Consider the following 18532-nt stretch of genomic DNA (forward strand, 5'->3'; position numbering starts at 1 on the left):
TTGAGTCTGGACATATGATTTTTGGGGGTTTATTTGGGTTAAGAAAGAGTAGAAGTAATTTAAGTAAGGGGGTTTTCTAGATTGTCAAAACGCTGGAGGCCACCAACATTTAATTAGTACTACAGGTTCTATATGTTTTAGAGCTTTGATGCAAGATTGAATCGTTAGAACAATTAAAAATGACATTTTTCAGTGATGCTGGTTCTGTTGGCAATATCCGTCAGACACTACTAATATTTCTATATGTATCTGTTTGAAAAGTTACACCGTTTTTCGAGGCAATAAACCTACTCAGGACATTTAAAAAAGGTTTCATACCTGATTCGCTGACACCATTTTTGCTGAGTAATGCTGATCCAGATGCGCTTAAAGTCACCTACACGTGCTCTTGACAGTCTGAGGTTTTGTTGGGATGGGGTGTCATAAACGAACATATTTTTTTCTGCCGTGAAGTTAGTTTTGTGCTGCTTCTGCATTTTATATTATTAACTGCATCTTCTTGGTTTATGAACACTTGTGTGTAATTCTTACAAAATGTATATTTTTTTTAACTGGTGTTGCATGTATTAGTCCATTATGAGTTTACAAGGTAGATTTTATGAGTTGGCTCAGCTCTTCCTGAACAAATATGTGGCCCCTGAGATAATAAATATTCATTATATGAAAATGCAGAGGCTGTTGCGCAAAGAGAACTTTCAAATGGCAAAGCAAAAAGTGTCTTTTTTCCCTTAACACACTCTCAAGAGGAAGCAAAACAGGAAAGAAGCACAAGAGAGAAACAATACATGTATATTGTTTGGGTTTTGTCACTTAAGTGTTAATTTGTCTTTTACAATTTCCAACTTCACTCTCATACTAATATTAGACGATAGTAGCTCTTTCTCAGTATGATGGCATGATGTTTTCTCATGAGTGGCTCTGCCCTAAAATCAGACTGAAAACAACACCTGAGTAACGCGCGCGCTATAGGTTTAGATTTGTCACAAACGACCTGTGCAGACTATTCAACCCCACAGCCCACGCTTTAGTCAAAAACAGTTGCTTTATTAGACCGTGTGATTTTTACAGTGAACTAAAGAGGCCTACGCCTCTCAGTGAGTGGAGGCTGGTGCGGGCACGGAGAAAGAGAGAGAGGACTGTGCGCGTTCAGGCAGGACAGGAGGGCGCGCGGGACATCAGCACACCGGCCGGGTCAAGGAGCTGCAAGGATGGAGATCCGACCAGACAGGTTTAAGGCGGTCGCGGGCAAAACTCTGGGGAAAATTCACAGGTACAAACCTATTCCAAATATTCCTGACTCCACTCTTGACTTTTCCCGTTTTTCACCCGTTTACTGAAGATAGTTTTGTTGTGCGATACACCGCAGTTCATCATGCTGCGGGTTTCCATCCTCTCTCCTCTAAACTGTAACTCTCTAGTGGAGGAAAAGTTTTTTTTTGTCGATTTTAACTGGAAAAATAGGCGACTGTTGGGTTAAGATAGATAGCGGCAAAAGTCCAGCTTGGCGCAGCGCACAGAGCAGTGAAAGATGCTGTACGTGGGTGAAAGTGGGTGTAAAATCCTTCTGGTGATGGAGAAAATCTTTGGCTGTCATTTCGTGGTTAGTTTGGTTTTATTCGGTACGAAAACAAAGCATCCACTTCTGGCATAAACTAAACCAGAAGTCCATAATTGGGATTTTATCAGGAGAAATTTTTAGAGCACAAAGTGCAGTGAATATTGTGCATTTATATTAAGCATGTGGGACTGGAGTGTGCTTTTTTATACTTGCATACTTATATTGTATGTATTTTTTTATTTAGCTCTTGTCAGATTTGGCCGAGCTCAGAGTAGATTGGGTTTATTGCTGTTTCAGACGAAAAGAAAGTGATGTTACATAATGTTTCCGTGCGTTATTGGCACGACCTGGCTGAATGAGAGCACTGCCCAGATGGAACTAAAGTCCTCAATTAGCCGTCAAATCTATCTATCTATCTATCTATCTATCTATCTATGTTTCAGCATTTTTAGTTTTAGTAAACTTAAAATGAGAGTTATTCCAAATATAATAATTAGATATCATCAACTATAATAATAAACATTTGAATAATTACCATTATACTACTCAAGTCTAGCATGGAGGTCAATTAGATTCCTTTATATTCATTTAACACAGTAGTTCAATGTGACATGGAATATTTTCATGTTTTTTAAATTTCTGATAACTAATTTTGACATGATTTATTTCACACTCTCTAGAATGAAGATTACACTATGAAACATGTAGCAAACTTGAGTTTGTGTAACATTTCAGGTCTTTCTGATAAAAGCTTTCACTGTCTTTCTCTGATCACTGAACCATGAGATATCAGGCCTTATTCATGAAATCCACCAAGGACACTGACTTTAAGAAACTGTTTTATACAGCAAAGACAATATTGTAACCACTTTGTGTGGCTGATCAAAAAAGAGACAAATAAAAAACATACATCTGTATCACCTCTGCAGCCTTTAATTCAGAGTAATGAATCTTTGAGACAGTTTATGAAGAAGCAGATCTTCGTTATATTTAATGTCTGTGCCAGTGAAATGTTTAAAGAAATGATCAACATATTTTACTGGAGTCTCTTATTCATAAATAATAATGTGTTAAAGTGCCGGATATATCTAAGTAAATAGAATATCAGTACAAAAGTTGTGACACAGAGATTGGTGTGCTGACAATATTTCAGTGAAAAAGAGAGATTAAAGACACTGATAGAACCTGCTGCAATAACCATTGCTTTAAGCTTTCGCTCTCTCAGGATTTGAGGTAGCAACTAAACGTATAAATCCCGTCCTGAAATAGCCTGTTTTTCAGTCCAGCTGTCGAGCCACGCAAATCCCTAAACTCTCCCCTCCCACTCACTCCATCCCAGCCCATGTCACTTCCTCCAGCCGCTCCCTCCTCCTCCTCCATCCATCCATCCATCCATCCATCCATCCATCGAGCCATTGAGACACCAGCACAGACAACTTTCATCCTATTGGGGTCTCCCAGATTAACAGACATGCAAATCTCAGGCATTTTCTCTCTTACTGGTCGTGAGCCATGTGCACAGCCACGGCTGATGCTGTGAGAGATGCGATGTATCAGATTGGATTCAGATTGGTTTTAGTGGGCGTTTCTTCAGCTTAACTAGTGAACTTGGGTTTTATGTGGCCACAGTGTTAGGTACAAGTAATGGTTTCATATATAAAAGTGAATATTTGGTTCAAATGGATGTGAAAAATATACATTTGTGTGCTTTGAGGCATCTGTATATGTGTATATATGAGTGCCTGTGTGCAAATGTATGTGCAGAGGGCATCCCTGCACTGTGTGGATAGATGAGTGTGTCTGTGTGCAATCTCACCACCTCACACACAAAACTGTGATCCCTCCCGATGAAAGCAGCCAGGAGTTCATCTATTATTTAAACATTTTCTCCATCAGAATGCATCTCCTGTTTCTATATTAAACTCCACTAGGTAAGCATAAACTTCAGAGATGTAAGGTCAAGCGCACTCTGCATCTCTCCTCTTAGCATTTGTTCTTTTAACATCTTTAAATTAATGCCTGAATATCATCTATTCATCTCCTTGTGTCAAGGAAGTACCTCACAACACTAAATGAATTATAATCACACACACTCGTGCTACAACTGTCTCCTCAGCACCAAATGCAAAGTCTCTAATAGCACCCCATGGACATTTTGCATCCAAGAAAAATCCCCTAAATTGGTTTATTAAAAGACTTTAAATGAATCTGCTATTTGTCTGCATCTGCAGGATTGCATGGCTCCACAAGGAGAGCTTATGTTTCACTACACATAAGGCAGTGCAGAATATAAACAGGTAATCCATTTTTAATCCATTTTACTTATGGTGGAGTGCTTCGTTGTCATTTGCTTTACACAGTGGTCTGAAAGGTGGTCTAAATAAAATATTTGAATAATGGTTGGATGAACTAATTAAGTGAATCTACAAGAAGAAGAAAATGCCATTATTTTAATCATAGCATTCATATCCATTTAAGAATTATTGTCAATTGTTCTGTTATATATTGCAGCGTGTTCTTGACATTAATAATTAAAGCACACCCAGAGACATGTGCAAGCCAAGAAACATGTGAAATGTAACATTGCAGTTACTTTTGTCACTTTTGCAGAATACAGTGTAGCTGGTTTGATGTCAGATGTAAATATTTTCATAATGGAAGAAAAAAACAATGTAAAAAATGTAAAATACAGTATACGAAGACCAAAGCTTAGGCAATATCTGTCTTAACATATGACTATCTCACATCAGTGCAGGGACTGTGATGATTATAATCATTGCAGCTATAACAATGGCAGTGATAATGTTAAAACTGAAGCCAAAAGATGACTTCTCCGCCGGCCGTCGTTGTAGATGAGGCAGAAAAACATCACTCAGGGTGTTTTAGAAATTTACTCAAGTTTAGTGAAAAGGACAGCAAGTGCTACATCTGAGGCACTTCCGCACTATCCATCACTACCAGTGTGTTACTCACTGTACCTGTATTGTTGTGTGTGGGGGTGTCTGCATGCACACAGGTTTATGGAAGGTTCTTCACAGACGATGGATCTATCAAAGTTGAGCAGTTTGGAAAGTCAGCTGCAGCCTCTCAGCACAGCCGGTTATTGGCAGCAATGCTGTTTGTATCCATGATGTCAACACACATATTTACACTGCCTCCATGTGTTAAAGAAACACTGTGGCACACAGCAGAACTGGGAGGCAAGATAAGATGAAGATAAGAAGCATCTTCATGTATCTTAATGTGATGATCATATTATGACACATCTCAGTTCATTGTTAGCTGTCCGGTAAAGGTTGTGAGAAACATTGTGAAAGTGTAAATGTTTTTTTTAGGGGAGTTATCCAAATCAAGAGTCTAATGATAGAGGATGTTGTACTGTATGCTGTACAGGCTGTAAAGCCTCCTAAAGCAAATTTGTGATTTCCAATATTGGGCTATACAAATGAAATTGACTTGTGTGAGTGCATAAGTGATTGAGTTATACTATGTGAGCTTTTAGATAATAGACTCTATGAAGGTCACGAGTGTGTTTGTGTCCACACAGGAGAGAGAGTGAGAGAAAAAAAAAAAAAAGTGGTGTGACAGGATGGGGAGGAGGGTGTCTCCCTGGGTGACACAGTCCCACAGAGACCCAATCTGTTCACTTCGGGGAGAGTGAGAGGCTCGCAGAGGAAAGGGGGAGACACCACTATCGAAATTACAAAATGACTGCGGAAATTTGAATTCAAAAATTCCTCAAGCTGCCACGCGTACTTCCAAACACCCACAAATAGAGGACGAATGAAGGGGAAACCATTTTTAGCTATTATTTTAACTAACTGAATTATTTTAACTTTATTATTTTAGGTTACATACAGAACAATGCAGGATCAATTCAGCATGTTGTGGACAAATAATGACCAGGGTGTCTGGTGTTATATAATATTTTTACTGTCAACCTCCCTTGCTGTCTCTCTCTCTCTCTCTCTCTCTCTATCATCCTCTTATGAGAGGATTACAGAGAACGCTCTGTGAATTGGTGAATTTAATATACAGGGTAACAAAGGTCCCAGGTCACCAGCCAGCACGTGAGTGTCACAGTGGTATTTTTGTGATGTGGTGCGAGTCGTAGTCTACATGCAAAATTACATGAAATTAAAATCATGAGCATTATTTCATCATCAAGAGAAGAGCAGTTGTTTGAGATCAGTGTGGACAGATATTCACCTCCGTATGAAAAGAAACAATGACACTCTATCATACTGGCTGTTACATTACATGTGATTAAATAATCCATGGATGAAGGAACAATTAGTGTGCACTGAATTCAATATTTAATTGACTTCACCTTGATTATTAATAACACTCAATATGAAAATGCAAATCTTTTTTAATATTTGTATATTTTTGGGTTACATCTACTAAAGAAAAAGTTACATTAACTGGATCAAATACTTCAGATCCAGTGTGTAAAGGCATTTAAGTCTTTATTTTCTAACACAACTTTGTTAAGTTGACTTTCTGCATTTCCTGTCTGATTTTTATTCAGGTTTTATATTGTGGGTTGAACTTTGCGGCCTATGGTCAAGTGAAGTGCACAGTTTGAGGTGTGAGTAGTTACTAGGTCTCCTCTGAGCCTGCTACTATTGTAATTATGATATTTCAGAGAGCCTGAGGTCACGGGACTCCTGCCTGCTCATGCTCTCTCGCTCATTAATTGTTGCCAGCTGAGACCAATCAAGTCCTCGCTACGCTAACGAGAGACGCTACATCAGCTGAGTGGAAGCTCACAGTGTTGTGAGCCTCACACGGAGGCAAATGTCCAGGGACAACTCTTCTAATGTGTTTGTCTCATACCTCTACATGCACAGGAACCTCCATCAGCCAGGCAGGCATAGTGACAAATGCTGATTTATGTCAAGATACCTGTATTTATTTATAAACTGAAAGGGCAGTGCCGCCTTAAAACACCATATTAGAATATCAGAAGAGGGAGACCCACAGCTAGTCAGCTATTCTGGGACATTTGCACACACTTTAGTGAGATTGCCCTTTAGTGGGAAGCATCCATAATTAGTGGCAGGTTGTTTTTTTTTTGCTGTGGGCTAGCCTCGTTAGCTGATAGCATATGTGTAGGTGTCAGGCTGCAATCTGTCTTGAGGTTTAATGAGGACTCTGAAGAAGGATACTGAGCTCCACTCACGGGGCGAGTCAGCACAATTGTTTAACACAGAGAAGGATAGCGGTGAGTGCGAGTGTGGCCAAATGATTCAACAGAAAAGATGTACACACCTTCCTTTTTGTGACATCAATTTAATCTCCCTTTGTATTGTGTTCAATGCACTGAGGTGCATCTGCTAAAGCTCCATGTCCAGAAACCAGCGCACCTACTATTAAATTAGGCTGCAACTAACGATTGTTTTCATTATTGACTAATCTGCAGATCATTTTCTTGGTTAATCATTAGTCTATGAATTGTCAGAAAATTGTAAAAGATGCCTGTTAAAATTTCCCACAGCTTAAGGAGACATATTCATATGTCTGGAGTTATCCGACCAACAGTCCCAAACCAAAAGATATTCAGTTTACTGTCATATATGACAAAGAAAAGCTGCAAATCTTCACATCTGAGAAGCTGAAACCAGTGAATTTTTGGCATTTTTGCTTGAAAAATGACTAAAACAATTATTCAATCATCAAAGTAGTTACCAATTGATCTTCTGTCTACTGACTAATAAATGAATTGACTAATTGTTCCAGCTTTGTATCAAATGTATATGATGTGCCTGCATGTGCTGTAGCTAAACCAATAATGGAATAAAGGATATTTCTCTATAAATAATTCTAAAATAGAACATTTCGGAAATCAATAAATAGTAATAAGATAACTGCAAGTGAAAGCAATGTGATTTACAAAAGGATTGAAAAAGTGAATGAAAGGCCAGCATGAACCCAGCAGTGTGTCGTCACAGAGAGAGAAACATGCTGAGCCGCGCCCAGCGCTAGTCTGTCCTTCCATATTCATTTCCGGAAGTAAATCATTTTTGTAATCCTAATCTGAATGTTGTGACAGATTAAGATAGAGGGGGGGAGATAGAGAGAGAGAGCGAGAGAGAGAGAGAGAGAGAGAGAGGGAGAGGGAGAGGATGCAGCCTCTCTAATCTCTTACAAATTCTAAAACGTTGCTTTACAAAGTATTACTTTTTCTGTTCATTGTGCTTTACTTGACAAGTAGAATATCTCATGATGCATCCAAGTTTGTTGTATAGATCACTTTGTTTGTTTGTTTATTGACTGGTTGCATGTATGTATAAAGAGATTATGCAGTCTACTGTGTGGAAATGGGGGAGGGAGCGCAATCCACATGCATAACTAAGAAATATAATGACTGCATGGATGAGACAGAGTGTACAGTATACGCAGAAACAGACAGGCCAGTAGATAGATAGATACTGACAGATTATGGTGTAAAAGCTAGAGTGAATTATTTATCCCACCCAAAAACACATCAATAATTAACCAGTGTCAGAGTCTGACTTGTCTTGTGTTAGCGTGCGTGAATAAGTTATTTTAGAGTTTGGGTGTGCTGAGAGCCTGAGAGAGATGGATTGTCTCTAATATTTGCCTGAAAAACAGAACAGTGTTCAATGCAGTAAACACTTGTCTACCATATTTGTAGCTCAAATTTGAAACACCTCTTTAAAAATGCAATCATCCTTGTCACATGGAACAAATCCTTGTGGTGATTGTGTCTGTTTCTCTGCATAATTCTCCAGCTCACTGACTAACTGGATCAGCCCAATGGAAAGTGGACGGCTGACACACGAGCCCGCTTCGCTGTGAACTCAGACATACTCAGAACTACACACACACTCGCAATCACATTAAAACATATATGTGGAAAATGTGGCACTATGTCTAATTTAACTGGAGAAACATGTATGTGCTTTCTGGAGATATATGTTTCTGCATCTGTGTGTGTGTGTGTGTGTGTGTGTGTGTGTGTGTGTGTGTGTGTGTGTTGAAATAGTGGGGGGTGTTGTTTAGAATATGGAGGTTGTAATACCCAGATGGCCGCTCTCCTGACTTCTCTGTTTGACTCCTGTGGAAAAAAGTGACGCTTGCCACAAAAAGTGTTGCACAAATTGAGCCATTACCCTAAAATAACAACACCTTTCTGTGTCTTTTAAGACAAATTTGGTTACTCATATAATCTTAAGGAAAATTCAGAAGGTCCCTGGCTGCCAAAAAGACATTTTAGTGTATGACAGAACAGATGTTTGGGATATAACACGTCAAATACATTTTTTTTCTCAGTATAGCAGTTCAGGCATGAATTCTAAATGTGTGAACATTCCCCTTTATCTACAAAACAATAATGCACATACAGAATGTACAAACTGATGTTTTGCTAAGGAGGACATCTGAAAGAAAGATTTTTTCATCGTTCACACTTCCTCGCTTTCTCTGCACGTTCACACTGTGTGAATGACCTCACAGTATAAAAACACACACCTTTCTGTTCGGTAATACGATGTGGTTGGATGCAGATCTATAGAGAGCTCCTGCTTGTGCCTGAGAGAGTGGCCATCTTGTACAGCACCGGTGTGGCAGCAGGTCCCAGGTATCCTAAAGGAGCAGACGCTGGGGGGGATGTGCTGTCCTAGCGAACTAGCTGCTCCACGGTTAGTGGCAGCTGCTTCCACACACTGCGACATGCTGACTCAGACACGACCCCAATATGGTGCATGTTGTCTGCATGGAGGTGTGTTTCTGTGTGTGTGTGTGAGCCTTTGAAGAGAAGACAAATACTACAAAATCTCTGCAGTAACAACATGGATGAAGAAAAGATATATATACTCCTTGTCACAGCTTAAGAATAACATGATGACCCCACAAAAATATCTCTCATACTTTTGAGAAACTACTTTAAATTGCTTCACAGTGAGAAATGTATAGATTTGGATCAGTGTTTTGCTAAAAAAATGTTTGCTGACACCAGGCCATGTTTCCTGCATTGCAAGCTGTTACATCCATATTGACTTCTTTTTAAAGCATCATCTGAGCCGGAAATGTTCCCCATACTCCCTGGAAATCCCCGTTTGCATCAGTGTGTCATCTAACTCTGATCTCTCCCTCTTCCCCTTATTTCCATCAGGAACTACTCCGTGTCTCTTTTTTAAGGGAAAAGTGCTTAGCTATCTGCATGTATCAGCCAAACAACAAATAAATATATCCAGAAAATATTCTTACCGTGTCGCACTGTTGGATTGAACACCTTGATCACTGTGATGCATTGTTTTTGTGTCTCCTCTCAGGCTGATTGAAAAGAGGCAGCCCAATGGAGAAACCATTGAGTTATCAGCGGAGGGCCGTCCTGAGCTGGTGGAGGAGAAGGAGCTGCCGGTGGTGGACTGTACCTGCTTTGGCTTGCCGAGGCGGTACATCATCGCCATCCTGTCTGGCCTGGGATTCTGCATCTCATTCGGCATCCGGTGCAACCTGGGTGTGGCCATCGTAAGCATGGTCAATGACCACACTGTCTACAAAGGCAACAAAGAAGTACTGGTGGTAAGTGGCACAACAGAAATCAAAGTCTTCATATCTGCCTTTACTGCTTCTGTCTGTCTTTGAGAGGGATGTTTGCACTGTTAGACAAGCGTTCCATGTATGACATGTTTTTAAGGATTTGTTTCTGTTTCTTTACGGTCTTCATTTTTGTTCAGAACCTGATTGATAGATATTGTTTCTCTGAAAGAAAGAACAAAATGATAGAGCAAACAGGCCATATGTACTTATGAAGTGAAGTGTCATCGCAATGTAAAGACATAAGCATATATACTCTCATGTTTTGCTCTCTTTCCCATTCATCACTTTACTTCTTCATTTTAGCACTTCCACTAATAAAACTATACTAATAATTTCATAGAATATATTTAGGAAGCTGAGAGTACATCAGAATAGGGATGAAAATTTAGAAAGATAGACTTTGATTGTGACTATCTTTAAAATCTTACAGTGTACAGCTATCTCCTCTGTTTTAAAGGAAACATATTTTCAATACATATATATATACATATATCTCCAGGCTGCACAGTTCACCTGGGACCCTGAGACAGTGGGGATGATTCACGGCTCCTTCTTCTGGGGCTACATCGTCACGCAGATCCCGGGTGGTTTTATATGTCAAAAATTTGCAGCCAACAGGTGAATGTCTTCAACTTTACAATATCTTCTCCAATGTGGGCGTCTCTGTAATCTGAACAGTTCATTATTGTGCTGGTTATGAAAAGACAAATATTGAGCTAATTCCTTGAATCAATTTCTAAGCTTTGAGCAGTATCAGACTACACAAAGAATTCAGTTCAACATGGTCTATATAAGCAGATGTAGCAGCATAGAAAGAACAGGCATCTGACCATCCTTTGACAGTGATGATATGTTTTTTTCTCTCGTCATTCTTGTTCTGCTGTTGCTGTTAGTGTTGAGTATTCAATCTGAGTCAGTGCGTTTGTCTTTGTGTCTTTAAGAGTGTTTGGCTTTGCCATCGTGGCCACATCCACCCTCAACATGCTGATTCCCTCTGCCGCACGCTGCCATTACAGCTGCGTCATACTGGTCAGGATATGTCAGGGCCTTGTCGAGGTAAAGTATGTGTCTGTGTGCACACATGCTTGCAGAACTCTGTGCATGACTGTGTGTACATATTGTATGAAACAGCAAGTGGTTTTTTTTGTTAGTTTTTTTTTCCTGACCATCTTGTGTTCTTCAGGGTGTATCATACCCAGCCTGCCACGGGATCTGGGCCAAGTGGGCTCCTCCTCTGGAGAGAAGTCGATTAGCCACAACAGCCTTTTGTGGTAAAGTTTCAATATCCGACTGACACATTTCCCTGAAATCTCTTATATCTTCAGAAACTTTCAGATCCCACAAAGTAGATTTCTGTGGGTTTGAATATGAGATTGGGAAGAGGTTAAACATACTGGACATGTGGATTTCCATGGCCACTTCATAATAGTACATATTTTCTGCACACAAAATGCCTAACATATTGTATGACTAAAAGGGAAAAAATGATAATTTGTCATTTGTCTTTGTGCTTGATGCCTTCTCAGGGTCCTATGCGGGGGCGGTGGTGGCCATGCCTTTAGCTGGGATACTGGTGCAATACACTGGGTGGCCTTCAGTATTCTATGTCTATGGTTAGTATCCTTATAGTCAAATATGTATGTGTACAGTATAGTATAGCAGTATAACAGGGGTTCTCAAAGTGGGGAATAATTTATATTCACTATAATTCCATCCATATGTAACACAATGACAGAATGTGTGAATATTTTGGTCATGAGTTTCATACGATTTCTGTAATAAAACATGTGAAAGCAAAAATCTTATCAAATGGGGGACTGCGGTCTAATTTGTGTCAGTTTAGGGGTCCTCGACATGAAAAAGTTTGAGAACTACTGCAGCATAGTAATGTGTGCAGCAACTCTGCAGCTCGAGAGCAATTATATGAAACTCAAGAACTTATACTGTATGTCTTTGATGTTACAAACCTCTGAGTGTGCAGACTTTGGCGCTGGCTAAAATTTAGGAATTTTAAAAATGTATTGAAATGTACTTGCATCTTTTCATCTGCTTCTGTACTGAGAGTGTTCATTTATACTTCCCTAAAGGTACACTACCTGATTTCCTCACAAACTCAACACAATTTACAGCTGAGCTGCACAGCATCAACAGTAACCTGGGAGGAATTCTTAGTAGCTACTTTTCATTTATTTTCTCTCTTTCTCTCTCACTGCTGTACACTTTAACTCTCCCAGGCAGCTTTGGGATATTCTGGTATTTGTTCTGGATTCTGGTGTCGTACGAGAGTCCCGCAGTCCATCCCACCATCACACCGGAGGAGAGGAAGTACATTGAAGATGCAATCGGAGAGTCAGCATCATTTCTCAATCCTCTCCACGTACGGTGTTATATGATGCTCATTTGTTTTAATCTAACATTGACAATCTCTTAGACCTACACACAAACACAGATAGTGTGGATGCCTATACACATAAGTGTTCACGGCACGTGTTTATACACACACACACACACACACACACACACAAACACACACACACACACACACACACACACACACACACACACACACACACACACACACACACACACACACACACACTTGGCTGACTCTCTAGTTCTCTGTAGTCAGTGGATCCCAGTAATGTCTTATTCCTTTTGGTGGCAGAAATTTAAAACCCCATGGAGACACTTCTTCACCTCCATGCCAGTCTACGCCATCATTGTGGCCAACTTCTGCAGGAGCTGGACTTTCTACCTGCTGCTCATCAGCCAGCCAGCCTACTTTGAAGAAGTCTTTGGCTTTGAGATCAGCAAGGTGAGATCATATAATCTATAGAGCTACTCAGATTTATTTTATAGTAACTATAGTTTGACCTTGAATCCAAGCTGTTTTGTCTTTTGTCATAGTTGCGTTTCCAAAATCTCTACATCAGAGATGGCGAGTGCAAAGATATTATGACTCATAATCAGAAAAGCCACAATTATGATAATAAGAAACAGTGAAAAATAACAGAATTCCCTCTTAAAGTCGAGATGAAATGAAAAATGCTTTTTTAACCCTTTTAGATCACATCCCTGGTCATACTGAGCACCTGTTTAACAATGTATGCCAAAAAAATACAAAAAAATCTATTTCTTTGTATTCTTATAGCAAAATCCAATAATGTTTTCTTCCTGTAAAACAAAATGATGTGTGCTTACGTAAAAGTTTCAACCAATTATATCATGACATCCACCCATCAATCAATCTTCAGCTATTAGTGGCACAGAGCTTATGTTTATTACGACGTTTTTTTAAAACACTTTGAAAAAAATTTAGCCTGGATGTCAAGACATGTTTTAACTGACCCTCGGCCTCTCATTCTTTCTAATTTTCTAGAAATGAAAACATTATTCTGGTCTCTCTCACTCACTCTCCCCTTTCCTCTCTCAGGTGGGTTTGGTGTCAGCTTTGCCTCATCTGGTGATGACAATCATCGTGCCCATTGGAGGCCAGTTGGCAGACTACCTGAGAACCCACAACCTGATGTCTACCACGAATGTCAGGAAGCTAATGAACTGTGGGGGTGAGCGTGTCAAACAGTAAAGGGTGGTGGTCGGAGGAGGGGGGAGGAGGAATGAAAATGGATGGAAAAAGAAAGCTCGAGACAGTGTGAGAGTTTGTGCGTGCCACTACAGTGTGACTTGATTTGAAATAGCGGGACAGTTAAAACTCTTTCACCCTGCCGCTTAAGTTTGTGTATGTAAGTGCTCGCAAATCTGTGCTTGAATGTTGTGAGATGCTGTAAAAAATTGAAAAGTACACGCAGTATAAAAGATAAATATTGGCTTAACACAAGAAAAATTAAACTCACTCTTGGTTAAGTCAGACTTTGAGTAAATACTAAAGAACATTATATCACCTCACTCAAAGAAACCTCCAAATCTTGAAGTAAACTCAACATTTCTGGCCCTAAACAGAGTAAAGTGTGACAACATATCTGACCGCTGTGACTGATAATAATGTAAAAAAACATTTTACAGACACTTAGACATGAGCACATTTGGTCATCAGGTGGATAAAAATGGAAGTTCATATTTGCTTTAGTGTAATCAACATAAAGAACAATCAGACATTGACAAACTAAATAACAAATATCCTCCCAATGAGCTCCAATCATAAGAAACTAATTCATTTTTGATTGTGTATGTGTTGCTTCCATTTCCCCCTCAGATTTAAATCGCCAACATTAATAACATCATTGTCTGACACATTTTACCCAGCAACTTTCATTTTGAGTCTTTGAAGAGCAACAGCAGCCACTACTGGGATGATATTAATATTTTAACACAACTTAAAGGTTGAGTCAATCTTTCTTTTGCATGTAAATGAGCACGTTTCATTTCTAAAAGCAAATATGATGCACTGCTGTATAACAAAGGATCATTGATTGTTAAGACAGAGAATCCTCCCTTCTCCATGTTAATTTTTGAAGTGTTAACTTGGATGTTTCAGGTTTTGGAATGGAGGCCACCCTCCTGCTGGTGGTGGGATACTCTCACACAAAAGGTGTTGCCATTTCCTTCCTGGTCCTCGCTGTTGGCTTCAGTGGATTTGCTATCTCAGGTATGAACAAGGTCATGAACAAATGAGCTGAAAACTTGATATAATAAGACCTGCTGTTGTTGTTAGTTCAGTGTGAATTATTGAATCAACAATTTGCAAGAACATTTGGATTTAACAGGTTGTTGCAGTAAATCTATTTCTCTTTACTGTGTTGTTGAGAGAAATGTCAGTGCAAACATCTGCTTCAGTAACACTGAAAGTGAAAAACCATAAGAAGTTGGGGATCATAATGTTGTGCACTGTTTTTGCTTCACTCAGGGTTTAATGTCAATCACTTGGATATCGCGCCTCGTTATGCTAGCATACTGATGGGCATCTCAAACGGGGTGGGAACATTATCTGGAATGGTCTGTCCCCTCATAGTGGGAGCCATGACCAAACACAAGGTAAAAAACATTCACTTCCATCAACTTTAATTTCAAAATGGTAATATTTTAATGGTAAATGAGATTAGGCAAACTTGTTCTTGAACTCACCTATTTTCAATATCTTTTACATCATTTCAGACACGTGAGGAGTGGCAGTATGTCTTCCTGATAGCTTCCCTCGTTCATTATGGAGGAGTGATTTTCTATGGTATGACTTGACTATGATGAAAGAGTTTTCTTAGGCGTGTTCAGAAGACTTCAGTCTGACATAAAAGTTTTTTTCTTTTTCACTAGGACTCTTTGCATCAGGAGAAAAGCAGCCATGGGCGGACATAGAGGACACAAGTGAGGAGAAGTGCGGCATCATCGATGAGGATGAACTGGCCAATGAGACAGAGGAGCTCTACCGTGGAGGTGGGCAGTACGGGGCCATGAGCCAACAGGTGGTTGGTTCCAACGGAGGAGGGGCCGGAGGAGGAGGAGGAGGAGGAGGAGGAGCCGGGGCCGGATGGGTGACGGACTGGGATAAAACTGAGGAGTATGTACAACCACCTGGATACAACTCTTACATGTATGGGGGAGAAAAGGAGCTGACATAGAAGAAAAGCTGACATGATACACGTTTAAAAAAAAAAACGACAAGATAAAGAAAAGAGGAAGATTGTTTTTGGAGAGGGATTGTAAGAGAGAGTCACTGCAATACTGAATGGACCTGCTGTGTGCTTTTGTACAATATTAACAATTGCACATATCAAAAGTACGCATCTGATTCATTCCATTGTGCGTGTGTGTGTGTGTGTGTGTGCTTGTTTGTGTGTGTGTGTGTGTGTGTGTGTGCTACGTGCATGTCAGTGTTAGAGTTAATGTGCATAAACACGTACAGTATTCATTTGCAAAAACTGAACTCATCTCCCAGACTTCCTTCCTGCTCCTGAGCTCGTTGTGATTGGTCAGGAGTTTGGTTTCCACGACATCACATAGGAGATTCTGTGTGTGTGTGTGCGTGCGTGTGTGTGTGGTGGGTTTTTTGCCTGTACAGCAACTCTCCCAGGCCACTGGCATTGTGTTGTATTTAAATTTTTATGTGTAAGCCTCACATTTACGTTTTTTGTTGGGTTTTTTTGCTGGAAAAGCACCTCTGGGGTTTTTTAATGTGAAATTTTTGAGCTTACAAATGACTAAATACAAAATGTGATGTCACTAAAAAAGCTTACACTCGATTCTTCCAGTCTATATTACTCTCAATGCTCTCAGATATAAAAGAAATCAATACACAAACTAAAAGCAAATGTGTTTTTATAAGTGAGGGCCCTTTCAGACTATCTTAAGACACTGGAAATGCATTTAATTTTCCTTCATCACAGCAACATTACATTTCCAAAGCATGCATAATTAAAATATGCTTGCATGTGGTATTCAACATGGCTTCATTTACTGTAGTTGGTACTTTTTAATCAAAGAGGAAAATGGTGCTTAGCTATTGTATCATTCTGTGTGTAAAGCTTTTGTTACATCAGGCTCCCCTTTATGTGCTTTGTGTGTGTATTTGATTGTGCTAGAGCTTGTGCACAAAGCTGCATGTGGTGTCTAGCTGAGTCTCACCTGAGTCTGACCTAACTAGGTCATGTACAGCTAGGCTCATGGGTCACAAGGCACATATCATGAGCAATCATCTCACACTTTTGACTTTTCATGTGGCGTGTACGCGCCCGCTGGAGAGGCGGCCTGTAAAGACAAGTCAAGTGTGCGTGATATAGTTGATTAACTGTTTTAAACCAGCGTGGGACTATAGTTCAGATATTCCCAGGCATCACAGAACATGCTGCCTCTGTTTTTGCCTTTTTCTGTCTCTGTGGCTGCCTCTCCCCCCACCCCCGTCTTCCTCCCTGTATTCAACAAGAAGTTCTCTGTCTTCTCCTCCAGTCTTTGATATTTGTTGGTGATGTTTCCATGTCTCTAGTACCAAAACGTCAGTTCTGAGCTTTTCAGATTGTCTATGTGTGTGTGTGTGTGTGTGTGTGTGTGATAGTGAATGTGTTGTTGTGTTGGGTGCAGGTGCTGAAACACTGTGCAGTGAGCATGTTTTAATGAGCACAGCAGTGCGGTACCCCGCCATCCCTCTCTTCCTTTTACACACCAACACACACACACACACACACAGGGTGCTAATTTCATGCAAGCACACTCAAAAACACCACGCACAGTGTGCAGAGGGAGTGGTGGCACGCTATTTGGTATTTACATGACTGTGAAGTGCAACCCTGGCGCACAGAGCGAAACAGGGTGGGATTAGGAAGAATTTATTATCATGTATTATCAGAGGGTGTGTTAAGGTTTGGTAACAGTCATAGCCAATCACTTCAGCTCCTCTTAAAGCCCTTTAAAAGCAGCTATCTCTCCATCTTGATGCACTGACAGCTGGGTAATTGAGTGAATAGTCCAGAGGAACTTCTCCTGAGAGGACACTAACATTCAGGAGGTGAACTGTCATACTGTATTGTGCGAGCTGCACAGTGCAACTCTTTGCACCTCCACATGCAGTAGACAGAGCCAGCAGACATGAAAAAACATGTGCATGCACACACACACATTCTGCGTGTACTCACAAGTCATGCTGACACACAGCAATTTATCTTGAAATTAAAAGCACATTTGGAGATGCCTCTTTTTCAGATCAAGTCTATTTAACTCGTAGAGGGTTTGTGATTTGATCTCACTTTTGTGAGAGAGAAAAAATCACTGCTGGAATGTAAAAAAGGATTTATGGGTTTATGGCAAAATGTGTTAGTATGTTAATAAATTATTTCAAAAAGTGACTAAAGAAAATGACCATTTTGTTTTGAGAGAAATGTCTTAAAGGCATGAATGATCATTCCTGTGAACAATTTCATTTTTAAGTGTTGTATTGGTGTATTTTTAATCAAGTTTCTTCTTTGTCTCAGTTTATGACTGTTCCGATGTTGTCTTCCTCCTTCTTGATGAAATGTGTGGTTACCTGGTGGGAATCAGTGTGAAAATAAAAACAAAATGATAATATTTAAACATGCAAATATGTGGAAAATATTCTATGTATAAAAGATGTATATGTGAAAAATCCTTGTGTATAATAAAATTTAAGCAACAATTTAAGATTCACTATGTCACTATGTCAGCACAATCAGCAGGATTTATCACCTAAAGAGTATGATGACACATTAAATGAGTGTTGAGTATTTTTTACATCATGAGCGCCATGTCAGTTCTCTCTTTCCTTCTCTCAGGACAGATGGATGCAGGATTATCTGTGTGATTTTAGGCAAAGATTAGATGGGAGAGCAGATGCACTCGGTGGGAGAGTGAAGCAGAAACATGAACGTCACAGACAAGGGAAGTGAGGATGAACCAGAGGGTGGGGCATGATGCATGCTCTGTGTGTGTGTGTGTGTGTGT

The 18532-nt window shown here is 39.9% G+C and overlaps 1 protein-coding gene across 1 annotated transcript; it reads left to right on the forward strand.

Annotated features, from left to right (window-relative positions):
• The first annotated feature begins 1114 nt into the window (after nucleotides 1-1114).
• Nucleotides 1115-18232, forward strand: slc17a7a (solute carrier family 17 member 7a). Its single transcript, XM_067570668.1, has 13 exons — nucleotides 1115-1270; nucleotides 9859-10111; nucleotides 10629-10747; nucleotides 11071-11185; nucleotides 11313-11400; nucleotides 11656-11742; nucleotides 12364-12506; nucleotides 12795-12944; nucleotides 13563-13695; nucleotides 14625-14735; nucleotides 14994-15121; nucleotides 15242-15311; nucleotides 15398-18232. Exons 1-13 carry the CDS (start codon nucleotides 1209-1211, stop codon nucleotides 15700-15702), a joined length of 1764 nt encoding a protein of 587 aa, XP_067426769.1. The 5' UTR covers nucleotides 1115-1208; the 3' UTR covers nucleotides 15703-18232.
• Nucleotides 18233-18532: the final 300 nt, after the last annotated feature.

The sequence above is a fragment of the Thunnus thynnus genome, chromosome 17 (assembly GCF_963924715.1).
Source record: "Thunnus thynnus chromosome 17, fThuThy2.1, whole genome shotgun sequence".
NCBI lineage: Eukaryota > Metazoa > Chordata > Actinopteri > Scombriformes > Scombridae > Thunnus > Thunnus thynnus.